Source organism: Carassius gibelio, chromosome A15, assembly GCF_023724105.1.
Source record: "Carassius gibelio isolate Cgi1373 ecotype wild population from Czech Republic chromosome A15, carGib1.2-hapl.c, whole genome shotgun sequence".
Lineage (NCBI taxonomy): Eukaryota > Metazoa > Chordata > Actinopteri > Cypriniformes > Cyprinidae > Carassius > Carassius gibelio.
The window spans coordinates 15,396,924-15,424,691 of NC_068385.1; the positions used below are offsets into that span (position 1 = coordinate 15,396,924).

The window sequence follows — 27,768 nt, forward strand, 5'->3', positions numbered from 1 at the left end:
CCATTTATAGCCACCGGGGGACCATAGACAGGCTGGTGGACTCATATCAATGAAGAAAAAAAACTCATAATGTTCATGCCATGGGACCTTTAAGTTTACGATACCTTATGCATTAAACTAACGATTACAAATGTAACCTTACTGTAAAGATAAGTGATTATTGCACGTTTCTACATTTTATGTACACTACTCAAAAAATTTAATTTAAGATTTTTTAAAAATAAGCACTTTTATTCAGCAAGGATGCATTAAATTGATCAAATATGACAGTAAAGACATATATGTTTTAAGATTTGTTTCAAATAAACGTTGTTCTATTCAAACACTGAAAAAAAAAGATATCTATTAGTGTCCACCAAAAAATTAAGTACTAATGTTCTCAATGTATTGACATGAATATCAGCATATTAGAATGATAGCTGAAGGATCATGTGACATCACAGAAATAAATGTTCAAATATGTTCAAATAGAAAGCAGTTATTTTAATTAGTAATAATATTCCACAATGTTACTGTATTTTTGATCAAATGAATGCAGCCTTGAGCAAAACAGAGGTCTAAAAAAAAAAAAAAAACTCAAATCCCAAACGTTTGAATTGTAGCGTATTGTATGATCATGATCTTGTAATGCACATCCCTTTGTAAAATTACAAACAAAAGGAACTAATTTGACACCCCAGCTCATAATAAAATTTCAAAGGTCAGTGTTTTTGTTTTTTATTGAGGCTCATGTACTTATCCAGCATCTATACAGCACTGTGGGATACACTCATTTAAAAATGTATAAGACTTAAGTCAGGTTGCGAACCTCCGCTGGACCAAACTCCCACAAACCCATCTCATTCTTCAATCCACAATGTTTTTTACAATTATTTAACAGCTGGAAAGCGATTCAGCTTTCCTCGGAAATACTGTAAAAACTCAAAGCATCCCACTGGAAGCAATTCCTCAACATCACTTGATCATCTTGCAGGCAGCATCTACTCATTTGCACATTTGCAAATAGTGTCTCCTTTATTTATTTTTTTGTTAGTTTGTTTCATGTTCCTTTTATGGTAAAATCATGTAAAAAAAAAGTTGACAATCCAAAAAAGGCCCAATCCTGATAATCCATTTGATATGTAATGACAGGAATCATCTAAGAATGCGCTCTGAGGTTTTTGGATGTGAGGAACTGTAGCAGTTTCTCAAACTCAGTGAAAGACACATGCTCATCAGATGTGAAGGACAGTATATAGAAGATGGTAGTGATGGTGGGGGACCTTTCTTCTCCCCAAGTGTCCATATAAAAGAAATAGAGAAGGCAAAAGGAAAACTAAGTTGGACTAATGGTCATAGGTTCATTCGTAGATGATCTGGCCTTTTGGAGATCACAGGGTAGGTCTGCTGCTTAAACTGGCCCACGCTGGAGCCAGCGGGTTGCCTGATGGGAAGAGGGGCGGTGGCTTCGGAACTAGCCTGGACCTCCATCTGATCCACGGTGGACACTTCCATAGCGAGCTCTGTGGGGGACTGAAGGGTGGAGGATCCGGGTAAAGTGGGTCCTCGTGGCCAACAATCTCCTGAGAACTTAACCGGGCTGAAAGACAGGAGACAAAAGCGAGGAAATTGGTTTTCAATTTGATTTGCATCAAAATCTTTGACATTTATAAGTCAAAAGCTGGGATTACCTGAGAGGTGTTCGAGGGCTTCCCAAAAACCGGCGAGGTGAACGAATTTTTGGCTCAAATGAGAACTTCTTTATATTTTCCAACACCGATGGAGCTACATAGGTAAAACCCTGCAAGAATTAAAAGAAAATATAAGGACAGCACCAACATTTTTCAAAATGGATAAGCAGGACAGTGGCTTATTTACCAAAAAGGCCTGATTTGCACTTTCGCTCAGCGTGGAGTCATCGGGACTGTCAACGGGAGTCTGGCTGGTGAACTTGGAATCAAACTGGCTCACATCGTCAGCAGATTGCTGTTGAACAAAACATCAGGTCGTGTAATTCATATATACTCAGTTAAGCTGTAAGATGGTGGAACAGACCACAAAAAGAGACTATAGTTACCAAGAAAGGCTTGAATGGTGGTTCTACTTTACGAGCGAGAAGGTCATCCCAATTAACATGTCGGAAGAAGGGATGAGTCTAGAAAACAAATTCAGGTAAATTAAAATCACACACTAAAGCCCAGCACTTCTTCCTGAATTCAAGTTAAACATTAAAACCACCAGAAAAATCTATATTCATAGTCAATCTTCACCATTTGATCATATCTGACATACAAAGGTTTCTAAGACCTTGATATTATCAACACGATCAAAACTTGCTGAAAAACCTGTTGTACACAAACTACTTAATGCCTTCTGTCATCTGACTGATATCGTTTATGCTTTTAACAAGTAAACTGTCTTTGAGAATAACTCTAAATCGTTCCCGGTCAGGTAATGGAATTTTACACAGTAAACATATGAATAACTTGTATTCTTAGTAATGCTTCTAGATGAACAGTTACCCGATTAGGTTTAATTGATTTTTTTGTATTTTTTTGTACTTTTTAGTATTTAAGTTAAAATGTATCAAATATGTAGTAAATATTTTGGCCACAACAATAAAAACTTAAGTGCTAAGATCATAAAACTGAGCATTTAAGTATCTTAGTAAGACACATTATTGGAAAATATACAGTGAGTTTTTTTAATGCAAGTAGTCAGCTTAACTGTTATAAAGATCTTTTAGCCAAAAATGAAAAAACAGCAACTGCACAAAACTGCATAGTTCAGTATGGGCTTCTGGATAAAGTGTATGTTTATGTCATACTTATAAGAGCCATAAAAGCCTGATGTATCAAATATGACACTCAACTTTTTCGAGTTGCATTACAGGTTTCAAATATTGACTTTAACAAATGCTCATAAACAGACCTGTACTTCTGTTGCATCTCCAGGTCCAGCCCCGAGTCGAGATGAGGCACTTCTTTTCAGTAGCTGAACACAGTAAAACTATTATTACAATATAACACAAAAAGACTTCATAAAAAAACTTCAAAAATCAAATGCACAACACACAATAAGTGTTATAATGGGGAAAAATAAAATAATGTTCACCTACCCTTTTGAGAAGGTCCCTGGCTTCTTGTGTGAGGTAGGGTGGGAGGTTCAGTTTGCATTTAAGAATTTTGTCAATGGTCTTTTTCCGGTTTTCTCCAGTAAAGGGAGGCTAGAAAGGCAAGAAGAAGAAAAACATTCAGGAAAGGAAACCTCCATTTATAGTAGAGTTGTTCCGATTCCGATACTAGTATCGGAAATATCTCCGATACCACAACAAATTCTGGCATCGGCATCGGCGAGTACATGAACCCATATACCGATCCGATACCATTTTCTTAAAAAAGACCTAGTTATGACCGCAAGCTTTGCCTAACCGCTGCACGGTTCTTCTTCGCTGCTCAAACTGCATTGAAAACACAGGAAGTTGTGCTGTGTTGCCACAAGCAACCCCTGTTTAGAGCAGCGAAGAAGAAATGAAAACGCGTTAGCAGCCCTTATCTATATATGACTGGATCACTCATCACATTCTAAACTGCCAAAAGACAGTGAAGCCGCTACTATATTATAGATCAGTGGTTAGCAGTATGTCTCTGTAGTACCGGTAGTTACAGACTCTCGAGTATATTCAGTACCGGCAACTGCGTTCAGTCGCTTCCGTGTAAGTCAAAACGCAGGGCTCCAGACAGTAGCCGAATATATACTAGTGTCTGTGAATATTAAACTGCAAAATACTATTTAAATATTACTCCCGCAAAATCTACATCTCTGTGGGTGACTGGCACAGATGCGCGAGAGCTCGCTGTTTTGTAGTCTCTGCTGTGTGTCATGAGGACACGAACGCATAAACCGTCACTTCATGAGAATTTACCGTTTCATTTGAGAATACTGTCATATCATAAACACAGACACTCAAAGATCTTCATGGCAGCCCATTAAAATAAATGTTTGGTTAAATGAGTAAATTGACAATATATAAAGCTACTGTTGTAGCCTACAGTAATAATAATACATCTCTATAATAATAATAATTATGCCTAGATGGTTGCTTGTTTTTCACTTGTTTTTTACTTGTTAGAGATTATCTGATTAATAGATCTTTTTTTATATTCCTAGACTTATTTGTTGCAGTTTTTTTATACAGTTATATTGTAAAACTTAAATACCTTTTTTAGTTTGCGGTGTTAGATTTTTGGCTGCATTTGAAGTTCTTTTTTGCATAAGAAAATAAATAATACTGTCAAATTCATGTTAGATAATAAAAATACTGTAATAAATACAGTAGTTCACCATGTATTTGTTCATGTTTTATTGAGGGATCTGTCTGAAGCACACCATAAAAAAATTCTAGCAATTTACACAGGGCTAGTAGTATATACAGCTGTATATACAGATATACACCCAGGTATCGGATCAGTACTCGGTATCGGCCGATACCCTGAGCCCAGGTATCGGAATCGGTATCGGGAAGAGAAAAAGGGTATCGGAACATCTCTAATTTATAGTAGGGAAGTTCAAAAACTTCAAAATGGACTAGACCAAGGGTTCACAAACTTTTTGATGCCAAGAAGCCCAAATACAGTGACCCCATTGTGAGAGACCTCACTGACAAATATAAAGCTAAATGTATTGTGTTATGGATAGAAATCAATTTATACTGTGTGAGAAAAAAATGAAGTGTAAATTTTGTGACCACAAATTATTGATTAAAATAAATTTATCGGCTTATACATTGTCAATACAGAAAAATAATTTTCTTCTTAGTTAGCATTAAAAGAGATAAACTGGAGAAATATATTTAGAAAAATTAATTTTTTCTGACAAGTCTTTAGAAATCATAATGAAATTATATTGTATATATAAACAAATGAAACAATGTAATGGACCCCTTACTAGATGGTGTGCTGCACTAAACAACTAGCTTATTTAAAGGGGTAATCGGATGCTACATGCACTTTTACAAGCTGTTTGAATGGAAATGTACACAACTACCAAGTGTTATTTTTTATCTTGTTAATTCATTTCCCCTCTCTCAAATCACTACACAGAATCTTGTAGATTACAATCTGCAAATAGACAGTTGTACTGTTACTTCCTCTACAGTCAGAAATCTGGGTGTTATATTAGACAGCAATTTGTCTTTTGAAAATCATATTTCCAATGTTACAAAAACTGCATTCTTCCATCTTAGAAACATTGCCAAGCTACGAAACATGTTATCTGTTTCTGATGCAGAAAAGCTAGTTCATGCATTCATGACCTCTAGACTGGACTATTGTAATGCACTTCTAGGTGTTTGTCCTGCTTCTTCAATAAACAAGCTACAGGTAGTCCAAAATGCAGCAGCTAGAGTCCATACCAGGTCAAGAAAATATGATCATATTACCCCAATTTTACAGTCTCTGCACTGGCTACCTATTAAGTTCCGTATCAGTTACAAATTATCATTACTTACCTATAAGGCCCTAAATGGTTTAGCTCCTGCGTACCTAACTAGCCTTCTACCACGTTACAACCCATCACGCACCCTAAGGTCACAAAACGCTGGACTTTTGGTCGTTCCTAGGATAGCAAAGTCCACTAAAGGAGGTAGAGCTTTCTCTCATTTGGCTCCCAAACTCTGGAATAGCCTTCCTGATAATGTTCGGGGTTCAGACACACTCTCTCTGTTTAAATCTAGATTAAAAACACATCTCTTTCGCCAAGCATTCGAATAATGTTTCTTTTTAATTGTGAGTGTAGTTGCATCTGTTCAAAGTTGCATTTTTATTCATTAGCTTGGGTTAAACTAATTTTACTTTGTTGGATCAGCAGCTATGCTAATGATGTCTGTATTTTGTTTCTATGTTTCGCCACGGGATGTAACTAGGATTTACACAAGCTCCAGTCTGGATCCAGAACACCTGAGAAGAGATGATGCTGACCCTCAGAGGACCCCAGATGATGCTAACCTTGAATCAACAAACAGAACTAACAATTATTGCTAAATGTGTGACTGAATCATATAATAACTTAATAATATTGATAGTTCATCGTCTAGCTGACTACGTCTTGTATTATTATTATTATTTTTATTTTTTCAAAAATCCTGTCAAATGTGCACAAACTACTAGCTACTACTAAATATTGTAGAAACATAATTTTCTGTAAAGTTGCTTTGTAACGATTTATTTTGTAAAAAGCGCTATACAAATAAACTTGAATTGAATTGAAAATCAAGCCAATCTCAGATGCCTGTCTGTGTGATGTCACAAAGAAATTCCCCTCCCACAATAGTTCAATAATTCCCCTCCCACAGTAGTGTTTCAGCACAGACTGGGCTGGTATCTTCTCTTAGACCCTCCCTGAGTGAGCTGTCATCAGTCTACCATTTTCACACTGTCGGAGCAGATGTAGACAAGAATGACTCCTAAGAGACTGAAGTATTTTGTTGTTGGATGTAATAATGAACATAGCAGTCCTCATTTACTCCCGACATCTGAGCCACTGAAGACACAGTGGATTACGTTTGTTTTTGAAGGGAATGCGCACCCAATCTAAATGCGTTTATGTTCTCGCTAATTATTTGTGATCCAGCTTCACCAACAGAAAAAGTGAGTATAAGTTCTTTTAATGACTCCTTGCAAATCGCTTTTCCAAATATTATTAAGATAGCTAGTTTCACAATGAATGTCGCTAAAGTAAATAGACCTCAGTTAGCTGCTCAGAAGAGAGAGGCGGGGTCAGCAGAGCTCATTAACATTTAAAGGACAATGCTACAAAATGGCTTGCTCTGAAAAGAGCTGTTTTTAAACCCTACCATTGAGAAATCAACAAAACTATGTTACAGACTTTTCATTAAGACCCTATCAACTTGTGGGAAAAGGGCATCCGATGACCCCTTTAAAGAGTCAGTAAACTTGCACCAAGGCCAATTCACCAGACATTTATACTCACTGCTCCAGTTAACATGTCGTACATCAAAGCCCCCAGACTCCACCAGTCAACAGCCCGATTGTGTCCGCTTCTCATGAGGATCTCTGGAGCCCTGAAACAAAGAGACTTCTCACACTACTGTAGAATCCATCTAAATGCATGTCACAGGCATGTAAGGCAATGAAAAGAGACATTTTCAAAACAGGAATTAGCTACTATGGATGTCAAAAGGATGTTAAAGTTTCTTTAAAATGTCTCACATGTATTCAATAGTGCCACAGAAAGTGTGTGTCACTGTGCCATCATGAATCGATTCCTTACACAGCCCGAAATCAGTCAGTTTTACATGTCCTGTGAAAAGACAAAAAACAGAGACTATTATAATTATGCATATCTCAGTTACTATTCAAATTACTCCTATATAAACTACAATACGAAGCGACCAAACCTTGGTTATTGAGCATGATGTTCTCTGGTTTGAGATCTCTGTAGATGATGCCTTTCTGATGCAGATGCCCGAGAGCCATAGAGATTTCAGCCAAGTAAAAGCTGCGTGTAAAAACCCTGAGCATCATTCTGATTATCTTCGTTCATCTCATCATGTTGAATGTAAGGCCTATTGTATGCATGTGTCGGTGTTCATGTGTCCTTGAAAATTGTTTAAAAAGTTGACACTTCAATAAAACACTACATGTTTAAAGCGTTAATCATGATTCAAATTTAACATGGCAAGTTTACGCTTTAGAAGTCGCAACTCATCAAAATTGCGCTTTCTTACCAGGCTGTGTCCTCCATGAAAATCCCCTCTCGCTCAAGCTGCATGAAAAGCTCCCCACCTGCAAAAGAAAAAAGGCTTTTACCACAAACATCACATCACATTTTAAGCACAAACACAGATGGATTTTCTATACGTAAAGCTTCACATCATCATATCTCAAAAGAACACACTGCAAATCTAATATTTCAGCACACAAATGACCAAAAAAAAGGGTTTCAACATTATTAAGTAAATAAAATTTTGCATAAAATGTTTAAATGAATGAAAAAAAAAAAAAACATTCAGAGAAGAAATGCCTTCAAGGGCAGAATGTATTCCTTAGCAACTCCGCAGCTACAGAAGGACAGTGAAAAGAATGAGTAATAATGTGACAAAGGTTGTTCTTGACGAACCACTTAGGTATTCAAGGATTAGGTAAAGCTTGCCGCCCGTCTGAAAAGCATAGATTAGATCAACGATGAAAGGATGCTTGACTTCCTCTAAGATGTTCCTCTCTGCTTTAGTATGCGCTGTGTCCTTGGCGTTGCGTACAATCATAGCCTACAAGCAGCAGAACAAAGTGACATTGAGACTTTGCCACAAATCTTAATCACTGCATTCCAATCAAAGGAATTTGCTTAACCTTTTTTAAGACTTTCATTGCAAATATTTTTCCTGACCCTGCACCAGATACTTTCCGAACCTGGAAAACCTACAAAAAAAAAAAGAAGGGGTTAAATTCAAGCCTAGTCAGGTTCAAAGGTACACTGCTCCACAGTGTTATTTTAGTGGTATAGTGTGAAAAGTGCTTTAAAAGGCAATCAATTGAAAATATTAGAAAGTGCTACATTAATAATAAAAATAAAAATAAAAATACCTTTCCATAACCTCCTTTCCCCAACACACGCAGAAGCTCAAAACACTCTGGGCGGATGTTCTCAGCACCTTGGTTCACACTGTCCTCTGATATCTCGATCTTCTCACAGTCGTCCATGTTACTATAAGAATAAACCAGAAATAAAGTGATAATGTGCATTATTCCTTTCATCTGAATTTAGAATACTGATTATTTTTTAGTCAATTCCTTTTTAAAACAAAACGTATTGCAACCACTGCACATACTTACAACTCAAAGCCACTGCACTGATCCATGAGGTCACTGATCTGAGCCTGCAGAAGAGAGGAGTGAAATGCATAATCAATGAAGGCTCAATTCACTGCAATAGTGAACAGCGTTATGTCGGGTGGAGAGTAGACCAGTGCACGAGCAGATAACGTTACGAGGCAACAGCTGGCAGCACTTCTAGACTGAACACGAAAGCGTAAGGGCTCGGATTTCGCAATACTATTCCCAGAGCTCCCATTAGGTGACATGCACCATCTATGGTCTTGCACCTCCTAATTGACTGATCCTCGTAAATATAACATGCATATTAAAATGACAATAAATAATGTTAAGCAGTTTGCATGTATATATTTAAGGTATGTTGCACTGCATGTTTCGATGTGAAAGGAAACCCATGCACCCAGCCCTTTAAATTGATTGTACTGTACTGTACTGTCAAGAGGTAGGCTCACATAGAACCCTATTAACTCCAGCTCGTATATTTGAATACTGCATATTAAACACATTTCAGCAAGTAATACTCAAATATATCTGACACAGGTGCTGACAGGCAGAATATCAGTTATTCCGTTCACAAAACACACTGTAGGGTAATCGGGTTAGCCTGTTAGCATAACATAAAGCAGCCCGACGCTTGTTCCTCGGGCCTCGGGCCTGCACACTCAACACTCCCGCGTGCCGTTCACTTCAAAACACCGCCCGTCCTTTACCTCCTCCAGCTCATCATCGGAGACATTTTCCTCCGGCTGGTCCAGATCGATGTCGAAGACGCCAGCCATCGCTGATTTCGCTGTCTGGGATCCCTTCAAACCGCGTGAGGAGCTCGCGCTTCCCGCCTCATGGACATGAACGCACCGTCGCCATGACCGGCATGACGCGATCTGACGCCCCCGCGCGGAGGAACTCGGGAAATGAGTCACGCACGCTCGACTTCAAACTGATTTTATGCATGTCATTGCACAAAAAAAAAGAAAGAAAAATAATTATATCAGAGTACAATACCCATAATTAAAATAAATAATAGTATTAATGTAATATAAATTATGTTATTATATAATCTATATCAAAATAATATCAGAATACAAAACAGACAAAGGGAAATAAATACTTAAATATTATTTATTTATATTTATATTATTTAACCCTTTAATGTTCTGCTCAACCATTTGGTAGACCACTTTTTGAGTCCCTATATCTTATTGAAAAATGTGTTGATTTGGTCATCTCTACAACTTGGTTGAGGTATGCTATGCTCCCAACATCCACTAGAGGTCACTCTATTTTTTGACATTAGAACTTTTCAGTCATCATGCTGCTAGCAAAATTAAAATTGAAAAATCACCTCTGACATTTGGACTATTTTTGGCTGTACTTTCAAAGGTGAATTCGTTTTTTTCAACATTTTAACACGTTACTTAACAGAATTATGTAAATTGATGCAAAACAGAAACCTCTTATAATGGTCAAATAATTTTTTTAAAACATGCTTGACCATACGGTTGAGTTGGCACTCCATGGTAAACCTTGGCATGGAATGACAGCTCAACCGCATGGTAACAGTTTGGTGAAGTTATGCTAATTTAAATTAAAATGCACGCATTTTCCATGGAATAAAAACAATTACTTCACTAGTTTCGACCTGATCCTGAGCCTGCACACAAATCTGGGCATCAAGTGCATCGGCACAGCCCGATCAAACCACATCGGTGGAGCTCACCTGATAAAAGACAAAGAGCTGATGGAGAGAGGACGTGGAGCTCTTGACTATAAGTCTGCTGAAGGAGTACTCACAGTCAAATGGTATGACAATAAATGTGTTACCCTCCTGAGCAATGCCTGTGGGATCATGCCCCTTACAAGTGTCCAACGGTGGAGCAAAGATGAGAAAGCGAAGATTGCTTTCCCATGCACTTCACTCATTGCTGCTTACAATCAGCATATGGGTGGCATTGATCTTTCTGACATGCTGGTTCACCTGTACAAGACCCCTGCCAAGTAACGACGCTGGTCCTCCCCCCTGTTTGGATACGTCCTTGACCTGTCCATCTCCAATGCCTGGCTGGTCTACAAGAGAGACTGTGGCCTACTGAAGGAAAAACCAATGCCTCTCAAAAGATTTCGCCTGGCTGTGGCTCACAGTTTGAAACAAGTCAACAATGCAGCACCACAATCAGATGTACGCTACAACAACTATGGACATTTGCCACTTCATACTGACAACCGGGGGTGGTGCTGCATCTGTCCAAAGGGTGTGTCAAGATGGAAATGTGGGAAGTGCAATGTTTTCCTGTGCTTGATCGGAGAGAGGGAATGCTTCGCAGCATACCATTGAAAATAACGTGGCCAAGGTTCCCATAGGTCCTATTTTATTTGTGCATTTTATTTGAAAGATGTTTCGTTTTTGAGTTCATTCAATGCAAGAACAAAAGTTCTTTGGAGATTATACACAGCAGAGCTGAGAAGTTGGAGAGGGCCCCATATGTTTTTGACAATACAATTGTCATTAAAATTGTTGGAATTTTATGCAGAAAATGGGAGGGAAGTTCTTTTGTTGAAATAAAATTTACTTGACATGAATTGTTTCATGGTATTTTTACATTTTCAACTTTGTTTTTGTCTTTTGTAGGTATTAAATGATAATTTAAATGTTATTATACATTTATAATTATGTAATAAGTACTTTTACCATCAAGCAGCATCTCAACCATTTGGTATATATTTTAAAAAGAGGACTATATTTAAAAAACTGGGTGGTATATAATTATTTATTTTTATTAATTGTGTTATTAGTGCCCCAATAACCTAAAAAATGCAAACAAGTAATTTTTACATTGTTTTTTTTTTCTTGAAATGAACATTAAAGGGTTAATATCACACTCTCTCTCTCTCTCTCACACACACACACACATTACATTAAATTTATGCATTTAGCAGACGCTTTTATCCAAATTCAGGCTATCAATTTTTACATATCATGTTTTTCCGGGGAATCGAACCCCCAGCTATGTGCTTCCTTACGCAGTGCTCTACCAGTTGAGCTACAGGAATAGCACATATTGTATTGTATGTAAATACTTAATATTATATTGTATATTTTTTCAAAGAACTTGAAAATGACTGGTTGCATTAGGCTATTTGCATTCTTGAAAACATCGCACATTTGGTTAAATAATAACAACGAATAGAATACGCTTTCTTTGTAATTCCTATGTAATTTCTTCTTTGTAGGCGTGTTTTGGCGAAAATTTTGTTTTGTGCGCCATCTGATGTTTTGGACTCTAACTCCCATCATGCATCAGTTCCTCCGACGCGAACTACAAACCTGCGCGCGCCTCGACTCGGTTCAACTGCTCACTCAGATCCTCCGCTTTTTAAAAGAGTTCAAAAGTAACGTTAGTGTCTTAATGTTATTTAATATTGCGCGGTAGTTTTTACCCTCCACACAGTAAACTGAGATGCAGTCTATCTGTACTGTCGTCTCTTTGAGTGAAAATGTGAAACCGTTGCTATAGCCACACTTCCAGGTGTTGTGTTTTATCAGCACGTTTGTAGTATCGTTTGAAGCTTCATGTCGATAGATAGATCGATATGTCAGTTGTATGTTTACAGTTGGGTCAGTGTGGGAATCAGATAGGACATGAGCTCTTCAGTGTCATAAGCGATGATTCCAATGGAGCGAACAGAAAGAAGTACAAACAGTGCAGTGATGAGAGATTCTTCTATGAGACATCTACTGGAGGTAACTTCAGGCTCATATCTGCCAAATCCCTCTGTAATACTTGATATTTATTGGGTTCTTTATGTTCTACAGAACTTGTGGCGCGGTCAGTGCTTGTTGATATGGAGCCCAAAGTGATCTCTCAAGCAATAGCCAAGGCTTCAAAATCTGGACGTTGGAGATATGGAGACAAGGCAGATTTCTCCCAGAAGCAGGGCTCTGGAAACAACTGGGCAAGTGGGTAAGAAGGCCAGCTCTCGGTCTGTGTGTTGAAATGTGTGTTTGTCATGTCTGAGAGTTTCTTGCTGTTCTCTTGAAGGTTCTGTGTTCATGGACCACGTCATGAAGAGGCTGTGGAGGATCTGGTGCGGATGGAGATTGAGCGCTGTGATCGTCTGGCTGGGATCTTCACCATGATGAGTGTTGCAGGGGGCACTGGTTCTGGTGTGGGCACCTACATCACTCAGCGTTTGAGAGACTTGTACCCCAGCTCCTTCATCCTGAATCAAGTAACATGGCCCTACGAGGCTGGCGAGGTAGTGAGCAGTTTGGGTCAATTAAAAGGTTCATTTATTCAGAAATGGCTTGGGGGGGGGGGGGGGTGAAATGCTCGTTTTCACTCAATATCCTGTTAATCTTGAGTACCTATAGAGTAGTACTGCATCCTTCATAACTCCGAAAGGTTACTCTAGAGTAACAAACGAGAAACGGCATAGTCTCTATGCTCCGATGCTCCGCCCCTACCTTCACAACAACACTACAGCCATAGCCGAAGCCTAACTGTGCGTTCACACCGCCGGCGTCTAGAGCATCAAAAATCGATCTTGCCGCTCTGCTCACGATGCTGCAGAAAGATTTGTGAGCGCTCAGATGCTCTAACGTAGATCGAATGCTTATTTTGTATTTAAAGCGGCCGCAAAGCAAACAAGCTTGTTGATCTCGTGCAGACTAATCACAGGGAGTTATAAGTTAACCTCATTAAATATTGTTGTGGACGAAATATTAGGATCCTTTACTTAAAATGAACAATCTCAGACACCTTGGTCCACGTATCACTTTTAATTTATTTTTTATATCCCTGTACGCAAACAGGGACAAATCATAGATTAATACAAACGCTAAACAGCAATAATCAACCTGTCCTCTATGTGCCAACTCTCAAGCATTCACCGTGAGACACACGCAATTGACTCTTTTCACACGCTTTCACGCCACACATCAATTTTTTCATGCACAGAAAAACCACGAAGCAGGTTAGTTATGATATAATAAAATGGGTAACGTTAAGTTATAGCTAGCTAATTATCAAACACAGCTACAGTTAGCCATCGCTAACATTAGCACGTTTATCGAACAGCCTTTGATACATTTCTAAGTTATAACTTCCTAAAAAAAAAAAAAAACACAAACATATAAAACAAACTTCTAGCGAACTACTAACAGCATCTAACTTACCAATCCAAAAGAAATGTTGCAAGTTCGGAGTCGAACCTCATTTCTTTCAGGTGAATCAGTTGTCTCCAGCGATTAAAAGCAGTGTAGATGTTAATTTGATTTGTGGTTCCGAGCGCGGTTGTTTCCCTGTAGCGGGTGGCGCTCTCTTCCCTGAACTGAAATGCTCAATCAACTTTCAATGAAAGTAGTGGGCTGTACTTTCCACATGATTGACATCAGGTTCAGGCACGCCCAGAAGGCGTGAGAGTTATTCGTGTATTAGGTTGGCTGGTGGTTATGTTGCCCGCATACCACCTCCCATGGCCGAAACTGGTATTACGACACCTGTTGGGCCGGGGCTAGTAATGCTAATGCTAATTAAGGTTGATATCTCTGCAGCACTATAACGACATTTTCTTGACATCTTATTTCTTCTAATTCTTTTGATGCGTGTAGGTCATGTTATGGATATTTTTACCTCAATTTTTGCATATGCCACCTTTAAGAAATAAACGATATGCAAATCCGGCGTCAAACTGGGCCTTGTTTGTAAAACAAGCATCTTCGAAATGCAGGGAACAAACAAAAACACTTGCACAACTCCGTTGATGCTCTGTAAAAATAAACTCCATCCACTGGTCCCTTAGGCTGTACTCACACTAGGCACGGTTGCCATGAACCGGGCCCGAGTACGATTCTCCCCCCTCCCCACTCCCCCTCTGGCCTGCACTCACATATAGGGTTTCAGCATTCGTGCCGGAGCACGCTTACATCATTATGGTGCGACGGTTTCGGGATAAACAGGAAGAGCGGCGCTCTCTGAACACAATGGAGTCCATCGCTCTGTTTTCTTTGTGGATAATTTTGTGTCGTTTGGTCCACAGCCCTCTCACAGCCTGTTGTTAAACAGATGTGTCGCCTTAGTGGCGCGAAAATTTTCACGTAATCGTGCTGCTCATATGAGGATGTTTGCAAGGTACCAGCTGAAGTGCAGCAAGGACTTTGCAGTTTTTAGTTTTTATGCGTTTTGCACCTCTGCCATAGACCAAAGCGACCCTTTCCCTGCCATGTTGGTTTTGGAACGTTGCAAAACCGTGACGCAACGCGTCCTTTTCCGTGCTGGAGCACGGTTAGCGCTCACACTGCATGCGAACCGCGCCCAAGTCCAACTGAACCGTGCCCTGGCCCACCTCTTCCAAGCGGGCCAGGGCCGGCTAAATTTCGCGACGCTCTCGCTCTGATCAGTGAATGTCTCTGCTCTACGGGAGCGCGCGATCTTCCGGCAGAAGTGCCTTAGGACCCATATAAGGAAATTCTGCTCCATCTAATGTCACACAGAGCCATACTCGAAAAAAACTTTCCGAAACTTGTGACAAACCGGGTTCCAAAAATACTCCTTCAAATGTACAACTTAATTTTTGAAACTTTGTCCATGTTTAGAATGGGAATCCAACTCTTTTACAGTGTAAAAAACTCAGTATGCATGAAATAGCATTTCACCCCCCCCTTTAACATGCAATTCATACGTACATTGATTTGAATACATCTCTTCTTCTATGAAAATGTTTTTAATTTCTGAGCTAAAAATTAATATAGTTTTTTTTTAAATGTTTATAAAGTCTAAAATGTCAGGTTGAAAACGGTCATGACTGTCAAGGCTAATACGTTTTTAAAAAATTGAGATAATTTGACTGTTTCATGAAAAGGCAAGGTTGGTTCAGTTTGTAAAAACTCCTCAAAAACATTTTTTTTTATATTGATGATTTCCTGAATTATATTTTATGAAGGAAAAAAAATAAATATTTTATTACAGAATAAAAAATCAAGGTTTTACCTTGAAAATTTTAAGTTTTAAGTTATTATAAATGTTCAAGTTATTATTATTATTATTTTTATATATATATATATATATATATATATAGGCGGTTCATTATACAATAACTGGATCCATTTAATGAAGTGCTCACCCAGACCAAATTTATTTAACGTATGAAATAAGTAGGGTCATTCGAATGCCTTCTCTGCATCTAGCGAAATCACAAGACCATCTACTGACTGCTGCCTAGCAAAACTGTATCACATTCAACAGGTGACGTTATTGATAGAGTTTTGATAGCGTCCTACAATAAAGCCTGTTTGGACATCCTTTTTATTAGAGTGGGGAGAAGGCATTCTAACCGTGTTGCTAATATTTTAAAAAGAATATTCAGATCTACATTAAGCAGTGAAAAAGTTCAAGTTATTAAATTAAAAAATGTTCATAAGGTAAGACACTACAGGCAAAACCTTTTTTCATTCACTGGTCAATTTTGAGATTTTCTGGTTATTTTGCTTCCATGACAAATTTTTTCAGACTAGTTAAAACAAAAAAGCATTTAAAATACTTGTTTATTTTATTACACTTTATCGATTTACAATTTCAATTAAGACTATTTTCTCAAAATTATTATTATTTGTTTCTCATGCACTGAGAAAAAATCTCTCACTTAAACCAAACATTATAGTTGTATTTGCATCTATATTCTGAAAGTATTTAAAGATGGGTTTGTTCATATATAATTGCCTGATTAATAATTTATTTCTAAAAACATTCTTACATTTTATTTTTCACACACACACACACACACACACACAAACAAATAAATAAAATCCCCTCTGCATAAACTCTAAAAGCTCTAATGTGCCAACAAAATGAAACAAAAATCTAAAACCTGGCTTTATCCAGTGTTCAGATTCCTGTTATGGATATTAATGCAAATTAGTCCATATTTAATTAGACAATGCCACATTTGCGTATATAATCATAACACTCTAGAACAAAACTTGTAATACAAAATCTTTTAATGTGCTGTACTGGTGAAATCTGATTATATCTATTAGTTTCACCTGTGGTGTCTTGCCTTGAGTGGAATAAAAAGTGTTAAAACCATATTAAAACAACATGAATACAAAGAGTACATCTTCAAGAACTAACACGTACATGTGTTTAAAAAAAAAAAAAAGAAAAACTAGTTTTTTTGTTTTGTTTCTTTGAATAGACTCTTATTATTCTAATCACTGTATTTGTTATTTTGTTTTTTCTTTCCAGGTGATCGTGCAAAACTACAACTCTGTGTTGACGCTGTCACACCTCTACCAGCTCTCTGATGCTATTCTGGTTCACGAGAATGACACTGTGCACACAATCTGCAGCCGGCTGATGAACATCAAACACATCTCCATCAGTGACGTTAATAAGGTGATCGCTCACCAGCTGGCCAGTGTACTTCAGCCCGCTTATACCGCTGATTCACCCTGCCATTACAGCACAAACCCCATAGGTACAAATGACTCGCAGTTTCTCTCTAATCTCAGACAGTCATTGGTCAATATAACACTCTTTGACCAGTGTTTATCTGCTGTCTGCAGGGGAACTACTGACGTCTTTGGTGTGTCACCCCGAGTACAAACTGCTCAGCTTGTGTAACATTCCTCAGATGTCCAGCACGTCTCTGGCCTACAGTGTGTTTAACTGGCCTGGGCTGCTGAAGCATCTACGTCAAATGCTCATCGCCAGCGCTAGGATGGAGGAGGGTGAGTGCTGTGATGTCATATATCCATGTTATATTAGGAAGGATATTTTTCTGAAATGACACGTAAGAATTAATTTTTTTTAAATAGCACTTCATTGATTGTCTGCAGAATGGTTTTGTGAAACTTACCGTATTTTTCGGACTATAAGTCGCACCTGAGTATAAGTCGCAACAGTCCAGAAATAGGTCATGATGAGGAAAAAGACATATAGGTCGCACTGGACTATTAAGTCGCATTTATTTAGAACCAAGCACCAGGAGAAAACATTACCGTCTCCAGCCGCGAGAGGGTACACTATAGCCGTTTCTCAATATGTGTACTTGTCTGTACTTGTGTTCTTGTGGACTTGTGAAACGTCATCAGTCACTGCCCGAGTACTGTTCCAAATCAAACTTCACATCTAGCCAAGTCCAGTTCAAATCCCCGGATGTGTTCTTGATCTGCCCCTTTTTCCGAGGATGCATGGAGAGGTGACTTGTGCGGACTTGATACGGGCCATAACCCAGAATTCAGTTCGCGCGAATGAGGCGAATTCGCGTCTTCCGCGCCGCGCTAAACGCATCTCATTCGCGCCATGAGACCTCCAGACGTGCATAAACGCGCCTTTGCATTGACTTTACATTGAAATCATTCGCGCCAGACGCTCTATTCGCGTTTGGTGTGAACACAGCATTAGTAATACATTTTGAAATACTATTGTTTTACAATTGATTTACACCTTTCAACCATTTTTCACGTTTTTTTTTTTTATTTAAATTGTAGCGGAGTGGGTTTATTGCTAGATTGTTCATGGAAAAAGGGAGTTGTTTCCACATATTTTATTTTAAACGATGAAAATATAAAAATCACAGTAGTAATGTTACCTGAACCACATATTAATATGTTTAATAGTTTTTTAAATAAAAGAGGCAGTGGTTTAATATTATATTAAATTTCATTATAAAAATATAGTGAAAATAAATCAGAGTAGGTACGTATTCGTTTTTTTTATAGTAATATATTTAATATATTGAAAATAAAGTTAATTCAAGTAAAGCATGCAGGCCTACTGCATGCTAAGTGACACTATCAATTACGCTGCCATTCCATTTGTAGAATGACTGGACTCGCGTCCTTCCGCCCTCGAGAGTTCGTTCTTCTGAGTCGAACTTGGCAAGTCCAAACTCGGAAGAATGGAAGTCCAGACTCTGCAAACTTGGTATTGAGAAACGCCCTATGTCTTCAGTGTAGGCTACAGGAGCAGTGAGCAGCATAGAGCGCCCTCTCGCGGCCGGAGACGGTAATGTTTTCTCTTGGTTCATTTCTCTCGGTTCATGTCAAATTAATTTTGAGAAATAAGTCTGACTATAAAGGGGGTCGCACACCGGACGAGAAGCGCAGCGCCGCGTCGCGTCGCGCCACGTCTTTAAAATTCGAACACATTATTCTCTATGTGAGTACACACATCGGCGGCGCCATTCGGCGTCTGTCCGCGGCGCCCAGCTACGACTCAGAACACTGTTCAAATTTCTGCCGCGCCACAGAGCGCCATCCGCATAGTTTTATATTAAAAAACCCAGATGTTATAAACTGAAACTGAAATTAAAATACAGTACACTTGTTTCATTCAAATAAAACATTACAAAAAGTGTTTGGTTACGTTTTCAGCTGCACAGTTGCCTAGACAACAGATACAACAAAACAATAACAGACTTATTATAATAACACAGATTCTTTTCATTAATTAACGTTCAAAACTCAGCTTTTATCAATTAAAATCATATATTTAAAATAATAATAATAGATGAAGTTAAAACTCTCCCATCTTGCTGCGAAATTGAGCTCACGCATATAGAATGTGCGCGTCCAGTGTGCGATACCTTGAGTTGTCCTACATGTGGCGCGACGCGACGCGGCGCGTCTCGTCCAGTGTGCGACCGCCTTAAGTCGCAGGACCAGCCAAACTATGAAAAAAAAGTGCGACTTATAGTCCGGAAAATAAGGTAACACTCTTTCTTGAAGGAATCGACTGGACGGTCAGCGCCCCGTCAGCAGTCACATCTGCAGGAGAGAGTGGAACAAACAGCAGGCAGAAAAGTTTCAATTTATCACTTGCTAATCTTCTGATACTACGGGGGAAAGATGTGTCTACTGCGGTCACAGGTAAGCAGATCTCCAAGATACTTTCATTCATTAAACCGATAGTTCGCCTAAAAATTAAAAATTGTGATCATTTACTAACTCTCATGGCATTTCTTTCTTTTGATAACACAAAAGAAGATATTTTAAAGAATGCGTGTAACCAAAGTTGCTGACTTCCACTCCATAGTATTTTTTTTCTCATAAGGTTGTAGTCAGTTTTGTTCAACAGAAGAAACTCGCACAGGTTTGGAATGACATGAAAGTCAGTAAATGAAGGGGGTGAACTGTCCCTTTAACATTCACATAACATATATATATAGCATGCTAAGAGAGCTGACGTAGTGTACATGGAGTACACATGCATGTACTTGCAATTGGAGCAACATTTTAAAGTTTTAGAAGTATAGTAACTAACATGTAGAATACTTAATTCAACAGATGGTTTTAGGGATCCTGCGTTATATGTGCCGTGGCTTAAAACAGAAAATAGTTTCAGCACATGGACCTCTCCTGTAGCCTTCAATGGATATGAAAAGTCTGCCACTTTGGTCAGTAACAACCAGTCCCTTTTGAAACCCCTGGACAATATAGTCAGGAAAGCTTGGAACATGTTTGCATCAAGGTGAGAAATACAGTAACATTAACACCAGACAGAATTCTATAGTTGTTTTTACTGTATTGTTTTTTTACTGATCATTTCTCCTGTAGGGCCTATGTTCATCAGTATACAAAGTTTGGAATCTGTGAGGAGGATTTTCTGGACAGTTTTACGGCACTAGAACAGATCATCTCCAGCTACACACATCTCTGATTTGCCTGATCAGAAAGATTGTGATAATGATGTGCCTTTACCTGACCCTGGAGAAAATTACATTTCTTAATATAGGCCAATATAGTTTTGTGAAAAAATCTTTATTTCGGACTTTCAAAGTTGTAAATATATAACAGATATTTTCTATTTGATTTGAAAATATGTTAAAAGTACATTCATCTAATCTCGCTATATAATCGTCATCCCTACTACACCTTTTCTTTACATTTCTTAATATTCATTTCTCAGTAATGTGATTTTCTGATTCTGAAGTAAGCACAGACCCTACCGAAACCATCTTTCGACTGGGAATTAATTATATATAAATGTCTTCAAGTGTTAAATTTGGTAAGGATTGTGCCAACTTGAAATATTAAAAGATTATCCGATTTAATAAAAAATAAATAAATAAAGTATTAACCTTCTACTACTTTACTGTCACCCATTTAACCTAAAAAATAATCTTGTGAATAAGGCGGATAAATAAAAAAATGTATAATTATTTTACTTTTAATAATGTTGGGTAAGCCTAAGTTATATAACTATTTGATTTTTTTTGTTTGTTTTTTTTTTGTCGTTGTTATTAGTAATAAGAGGCTGGTTGAGTTTTAAAATGATTGTTTATTGTACAAATTACAATTGTGTATTTAGTATCTGTTTTTTGTATATATTTGTTTGTGAATTTTTCCATCTTTCTTTGATATTTGTGATTACATGTCACCGAGTTGGTTGAATATTAAAAAAAGAAATGTCTGCTCATAATAAACTTCACACTCAACACTAATAATTTGTTATTATAATTTCCCTTTTCGTTATCGGATTAACAAGATGTACGTAATATTGTTAAATATATTTATGGTAAAATAATCACTTGCAGAGCTGACAAGGTGCAAATATCTGCCTGTCTTATCAACTCAACCTTCTATAGCTCAGAGGATTATAAACCTTTATGTGAAATATTAATTACTATAGGATTAGAAATCGTAAACGTCACTGTATATCACGGAGAAAGACTGTAGAAACTGTCTCACTACTGAAGTAAAAATTCTGTAAAGATGGACGGACCCAAATACAGTAATCATCCTGAAAGAATCTGCACGTGCAGCTGGAAATTCATTCATCTTACAACAGCTATGTTTGCAAGCCACAGGAAACCCTTCAATACAATGATGCAACTGAATTTGCACTGAGAAGTTTTGTTCAATAATGGCCCCGTCCAAGGTTTTACCATAAAAAAATATTCTCCTAAACCGAAAGTAATTATGCCTTAAAGCTGCAGTAGGTAACAAATATATTTTTACATATTTGTTGAACCTGTCATTATGTCCTGACGGTAGAATATGAGACAGATAATCTGTGAAAAAATCAAGCTCCTCTGGCTCCTCCCAGTGCTCCTATTGTCATTTGCAGAAAGTCATGCGCTCCCGGTAAAAAACAACCAATCAGAGCTGCGGTCCGTAACTTTGTTTGTGTTCAAAATGTAGAAAAATGTATATAATATGCGAGTACACCATGAATCCATTTTCCAAACCGTGTTTTTAACTTGTCCTGAATCACTAGGGTGCACCTATAATAAGTGTTTATATTCGGACTATTTTAGATTGCTTCGGGGGTACCGCGGCGGAGTAACCCAGTACCTTTGTGATTCTTCATAGACATAAACCGAGAGAAGTAGTTCCGGCTACGATGTTCTTCCGCAAGACGCAAGCAGTTCTGTTTATTAACTGCTAGAGCGTCAAAAGTTACCTACCGCAGCTTTAATGTTTATTTTTTAAATAAGTGGCAAACGATGTAAGGAGGAAACTAGTTTATTGTGGAAAAACTACAGCAGAAAAACTTTATAGCCATTACAAACTGAAAAAAAGTTTATTCGTTACAAAATGAAACCGGATCTTGATAGATAACACATTTACTCTTAAATAAACAATTCAACTTAATGAGAAACAAATCAACAGTTTGCAAGTTTCAGTTATGTTCACATATGATCTGCTTACTTGAGGAAAACCTCCTTTAGATACCCAGATCCATCGTACACTGCAGAGCACATTCACTAGTTAGTAAATATATCAGCTGAACATTTCTAGCACAAAATTCAGCCTGAAAATATGCATATGGTGACTAAACCCAAAATTTCAGGCAGCCTATCAAAGTGATGTTGCCATATAATATCCAGCCAACACCAGTCTGATAAGCTAGCTGACAGAATGGGACACTTGCGACTGGATGAGCAGAACACACTGAAACGGGACACTTCTCAAAGTTTATATTCAGTATGTGAGCAGATAGACATAGATAATCTTCCACATACCTTCTTTTAGGTCACATCCTCCAACTTCTGTCATTCTTTGGTCTGATCCCAGAGATCTGATTTTACATTATGTATTTGTTTTAGCGTAAGATGCAAATGTAACACAGCAGATGTATTAATGAATTTAATGTCAAACAAATTATGCAACAATAGTTTTGAGAGAAAACATAATTAGCTACACAAATACTTCAGCCCGGACTTAAGAGGAAAGTATGGGTCAACTTATGGTTTTAGTTCAAAGGTCCAAAAAAAAAGATGCACAAACATATGCAAATATTACATCTTAATTTTCTTAAGTTAAAAGTTACATCCACTAGTTTGTGACATTTTGGTTTAAGACCGGAGAATAAACATCATGTTCGCATAGTCAAAACATTATTTTACAAGATGTGCAACCCACTGAAAAAGCACAATGATCTGAGTTGATATTGCTGTCCGCTTCAAACAGTTAAAGAAATACAAAATGACATCAATATTGATTAAAAAAAAAACTATCTCTGAAAATTCCAAACACAAAGCAGACCCTGCCCATCCATACCTGTATGTTAGAAATTAAATAAATCTATTCACTTCAATGGAAGCATGACCTCCAAATGTTGCATAAGGCATTGCAACGAATCTGACTCCACACAGCCTGTCAGCTAGACTACCTCGGTTCTGTTGATGTTAATCTGATTTTAAATAGCCGAGCACACTACAGACAAATGAAGAGGGACTCCGTGTAACTAAAGGGATCTGAATGAACGTTAACATACAGAAGCGCACATAAATCAGTGCTCATGTAGTTTTAGCTTCGATATTTCGTAGGTTCCAAAACAGGAGCGTGAGATGTTTTTCTTTGAGTCCGTCATTTTGTTTTCTCCTCTGAGTACTGCTTCTGCTGGAGACGCTTGGCATAGCTCTGTGCCATGGAGTTAATAATGGACAGAATAAAGTAGCACACCATGACCAGCACAACTTTCTCAAAAACCCATGAGAGCCAGCTTTCACCCTGCACAGAGAGAGAGAGAGAGAAAAAAAAGTATAAATATATAATTATTGATTTTTTATTTTTTTTTATCTGAAAAGACATTTGGGCTACATTACATTTTAGAATTAAGATATATTTGATATATATATATATATATATATATATTTGATATATATATATATATAATATATATATAAAGATTTTGTGGCGATATAAAATTTCTTTCATATTTTCATTAATTTTCTCATCAAGAAATATATATTTATATTTTTAATCTGAATTACTAAATGAAGATTTTGGGCCATATAAAATTTTTCTTTTATATTTTTAGAATTAAGAAATATGATAAAAAAAAAAAAAACTTAATGAAGATTTCTGGACAAAATTAAATTTCAAGGATTAAGAAATACCATTCAAAAATAAGTCTAATTTGTTTAATTTGTTTTTGTTTTCTTCCATAAAAAAAAATTATATAAAAAAAAAATCTGAATTACTTAGGATTTTGGGGCCAAATTAAGTTTGCCTTTAATGCTTTTAAAATCAAGAAAAAGGTTTCTAAATAAAGTAAAAAAATTAAATAAAATGTGAGAAATAAATTGAATGAGAATAAACTTTTTTTTTTAATATATTAAATTAAACTTAAAAAAAAAAAAAAGTAAATTAAATTAAATGAGGAATCATTGGTTGATTCTTACTGCTGCTGCTCCATCGCCCGCTGGGTTATGAAGCTTGGCTCTCTGGGCCTCCAAGTACTCCCTAAAAGGTTTCTGAAGAGATGCTCCGATTCCAGGGATAATACTGTCCGAAAAACAAAGATATGATTAGCAAAGCCTTACCAGGAACTCCAGCAGATCCCCCAACCGCTGTCCTCCAGTGAAACCTCCAGCACAATGAGACAGAAGCTCTCTGAAGCCTCATTTATAACAGCCAGGCTTCTGTAGGAACTGCTCTAAAGCAATTAATGAGGAAGTGACTCAATATTGTGTCATCACTGCAATGTAGAAAGAACCGCCCAGTTTTGGGTGGGTTTCAATGTCAGTGAAGCCAAACCATCATGTAGGATCAATTAGAATACTTCTGCACCACATATCTTCACAGTTTAAGATGCAATTATCATATCTTTATTAGATCAAAAAGCACAGAAATGCTATTGAAAGCAACCACAATATATAGTCTGAACATTGCTGGTCTCAATCACATGAGCTCACCACAAGAACTGTTGATTAACAACCTCGAGTCTGAGCAGCACATCAGATTCAAAGGATCTAGTCTCAATCATGTGACGAAACATGCTGACTGCATTCTTCAATCGTAATTAGGAAGTGCTTTCGATGTGGCTTGATTATAAAGCTATAAATGTCTTTCCTCCTTCAAAGTTAAATAGTAGTTTCATTTTTACTTTAGAGTGCCGTTTAAAGTTCCAACATGGAGACCACATCTCTTCTTTTGAGTCACTCTTCTACATCATCTCAATTCTGAGAGCATCTCATGCTGAACCCACAGACATCGCCATAAATGGTGAAGATGACTTGGGCTTACTAATAAGTGGCTTCAGTATGTGATGCTAATATAGTGTTGGTGTATCTCAAGGTCTCATTTCAGTCTAGAATCAAATGAAGAAAAAAAACACATTATAAAGATGATACTGAGATGATAAAGACTTAACAAAAGGTTTATAAGATTTATTTTAAATAACAATTAAGCATATCTTCCCTCCCCCTGGTTTTTACCTTTGAGCTCTGATGCACTTTAATGTCATGACATGGAAAAAAAATCTTAATGGTCTTAAAATAGGATCAGATTAAGCAACATGATTTCTTCTTCCTTTATGATTTTGGAGTGAACCATGTGACCTGGACAGAATCAGCCCTTCACATGTCCTATATGTCAGTATGGAGGAACAGAAACTATATGTGTCTCTATAGATGATTCAGACTAAACAATGGTATGAATCTTGCCGGTGTGAAAGGGGGCTGCATGCATGCATTAAAATAAGCTGCCCACAGTTCATGAAAGAGTTCAATGAACCCTGCTAGATCCGTTTTTTTGGTTTCCTTTTGTGCATTTACATGCACAATGACATTTCTTTCTTATAGGTAAAGAACTGTTCTTTATTTTCATCTATACACTAGTTTTTTTGTGCGCGTTTAAAAAAAACAAACAAGTTTCTTATTCTCAACAAGGCTGGATTTAGTTGATCGAAAATGCAACAACAGTAGTATTGTGAAATATTACTAAAATTTAAAAGGGCTATATATTTTATAATATAATGTATTCCTGTGATGCAAAGCTGAATTTTCAGCATCATTACTCCAGTCTTCAGTGTCACACAATCCTTCAGAAATCATTTTGATATGATGACCTGATGCTCAATAATTGTGTAATACATTAAGAAAAATGATATATACACACACACACACACACATATATATATATATATATATACAGTATTGTTCAAAATAATAGCAGTACAATGTGACTAACCAGAATAATCAAGGTTTTTAGTATATTTTTTATTGCTATGTGGCAAACAAGTTACCAGTAGGTTCAGTAGATTGTCAGAAAACAAACAAGACCCAGCATTCATGATATGCACGCTCTTAAGGCTGTGCAATTGGGCAATTAGTTGAAAGGGGTGTGTTCAAAAAAATAGCAGTGTCTACCTTTGACTGTACAAACTCAAAACTATTTTGTACAAACATTTTTTTTTTCTGGGATTTAGCAATCCTGTGAATCACTAAACTAATATTTAGTTGTATGACCACAGTTTTTTAATACTGCTTGACATCTGTGTGGCATGGAGTCAAACAACTTGTGGCACCTCTCAGCTGTTATTCCACTCCATGATTCTTTAACAACATTCCACAATTCATTCACATTTCTTGGTTTTGCTTCAGAAACAGCATCTTTGATATCACGCCACAAGTTCTCAATTGGATTAAGGTCTGGAGATTGGGCTGGCCACTCCATAACATTAATTTTGTTGGTTTGGAACCAAGACTTTGCCTGTTTACTAGTGTGTTTTGGGTCATTGTCTTGTTGAAACAACCATTTCAAGGGCATGTCCTCTTCAGCATAGGGCAACATGACCTCTTCAAGTATTTTAACATATGCAAACTGATCCATGATCCCTGGTATGCGATAAATAGGCCCAACACCATAGTAGGAGAAACATGCCTATATCATGATGCTTGCACCTCCATGCTTCACTGTCTTCACTGTGTACTGTGGCTTGAATTCAGAGTTTGGGGGTCGTCTCACAAACTGCCTGTGGCCCTTGGACCCAAAAAGAACAATTTTACTCTCATCAGTCCACAAAATGTTCCTCCATTTCTCTTTAGGCCAATTGATGTGTTCTTTGGCAAATTGTAACCTCTTCTGCACATGCCTTTTTTTTAACAGAGGGACTTTGCGGGGGATTCTTGAAAATAGATTAGCTTCACACAGACGTCTTTTAACTGTCACAGTACTTACAGGTAACTCCAGACTGTCTTTGATCATCCTGGAGGTGATCATTGGCTGAGCCTTTGCCATTCTGGTTATTCTTCTATCCATTTTGATGGTTGTCTTCTGTTTTCTTCCACGTCTCTCTGGTTTTGCTCTCCATTTTAAGGCATTGGAGATCATTTTAGCTGAACCTATCATTTTTTGCACCTCTTTATAGGTTTTCCCCTCTCTAATCAACTTTTTAATCAAAGTACGCTGTTCTTCTGAACAATGTCTTGAACGACCCATTTTCCTCAGCTTTCAAATGCATGTTCAACAAGTGTTGGCTTCATCCTTAAATAGGGGCCACCTGATTCACACCTGTTTCTTCACAAAATTGATGACCTCAGTGATTGAATGCCACACTGCTATTTTTTTGAACACACCCCTTTCAACTAATTCAACTAATTGCCCAATTGCACAGCCTTAAGAGCGTGCATATCATGAATGCTGGGTCTCATTTGTTTTCTGACAATCTACTGAACCTACTGGTAACTTGTTTGCCACGTAGCAATA

At 37.4% G+C, this 27,768-nt stretch overlaps 3 protein-coding genes across 5 annotated transcripts in view; 1 reads left to right on the forward strand and 2 right to left on the reverse strand.

Annotated features, from left to right (window-relative positions):
• Positions 1 to 701: 701 nt before the first annotated feature.
• On the reverse strand, positions 702 to 9,744 carry LOC128029314 (ribosomal protein S6 kinase beta-1). 2 transcript variants are annotated; one of them, XM_052617026.1, is made up of 15 exons: positions 9,542 to 9,744; positions 8,832 to 8,875; positions 8,583 to 8,703; positions 8,349 to 8,417; positions 8,119 to 8,266; positions 7,727 to 7,784; positions 7,397 to 7,497; positions 7,209 to 7,299; positions 6,970 to 7,060; positions 3,098 to 3,205; positions 2,911 to 2,973; positions 2,057 to 2,134; positions 1,858 to 1,965; positions 1,671 to 1,780; positions 702 to 1,579 (listed from the first exon to the last, which is right to left on the reverse strand). In XM_052617026.1, exons 1-15 carry the CDS (start codon positions 9,608 to 9,610, stop codon positions 1,333 to 1,335), a joined length of 1,506 nt encoding a protein of 501 aa, XP_052472986.1. In that variant the 5' UTR covers positions 9,611 to 9,744; the 3' UTR covers positions 702 to 1,332. The 2 variants fall into 2 exon arrangements, with proteins under 2 accessions (XP_052472986.1, XP_052472987.1); XM_052617027.1 differs by lacking the exons at positions 702 to 1,579; positions 1,671 to 1,780; positions 1,858 to 1,965; ... (3 more) ...; positions 6,970 to 7,060; positions 7,209 to 7,299 and having other exon boundaries at positions 7,459 to 7,596; positions 9,542 to 9,741.
• A 2,380-nt stretch (positions 9,745 to 12,124) lies between these two features.
• On the forward strand, positions 12,125 to 20,904 carry tubd1 (tubulin, delta 1). The gene is made up of 8 exons (XM_052617028.1): positions 12,125 to 12,570; positions 12,643 to 12,790; positions 12,869 to 13,085; positions 17,072 to 17,303; positions 17,392 to 17,556; positions 19,558 to 19,698; positions 20,116 to 20,299; positions 20,386 to 20,904. Exons 1-8 carry the CDS (start codon positions 12,420 to 12,422, stop codon positions 20,486 to 20,488), a joined length of 1,341 nt encoding a protein of 446 aa, XP_052472988.1. The 5' UTR covers positions 12,125 to 12,419; the 3' UTR covers positions 20,489 to 20,904.
• Positions 20,905 to 22,907: 2,003 nt separating this feature from the next.
• The window catches only part of vmp1 (vacuole membrane protein 1), a 15,342-nt gene continuing 10,481 nt past the window's right edge, over positions 22,908 to 27,768 (reverse strand). For both annotated transcript variants that reach the window (XM_052617030.1, XM_052617031.1), the window contains exons 11-12: positions 24,462 to 24,564; positions 22,908 to 23,787 (exon numbers count right to left, since the gene is read on the reverse strand). In XM_052617030.1, the coding sequence (XP_052472990.1) occupies positions 23,644 to 23,787; positions 24,462 to 24,564 (247 nt within the window). In that variant the 3' untranslated portion in view covers positions 22,908 to 23,643. The remainder of the gene's footprint in view (positions 23,788 to 24,461; positions 24,565 to 27,768) is intronic.

Excerpts from the sequence above, each read along its gene's own strand:
- LOC128029314 (XM_052617026.1), bottom strand. The coding sequence starts at position 9,610 with ATGGCTGGCGTCTTCGACATCGATCTGGACCAGCCGGAGGAAAATGTC. Across the intron at positions 8,267-8,348 it reads CAATGAAAGTCTTAAAAAAG|GCTATGATTGTACGCAACGC; the intron begins GTTAAGCAAATT and ends TGCTGCTTGTAG. Across the intron at positions 3,206-6,969 it reads ACGACATGTTAACTGGAGCA|CCTCCCTTTACTGGAGAAAA; the intron begins GTGAGTATAAAT and ends TTGCCTTTCTAG.
- tubd1 (XM_052617028.1), top strand. The coding sequence starts at position 12,420 with ATGTCAGTTGTATGTTTACAGTTGGGTCAGTGTGGGAATCAGATAGGA. Across the intron at positions 12,791-12,868 it reads GGAAACAACTGGGCAAGTGG|GTTCTGTGTTCATGGACCAC; the intron begins GTAAGAAGGCCA and ends GTTCTCTTGAAG. Across the intron at positions 17,557-19,557 it reads CAGCGCTAGGATGGAGGAGG|GAATCGACTGGACGGTCAGC; the intron begins GTGAGTGCTGTG and ends TCTTTCTTGAAG.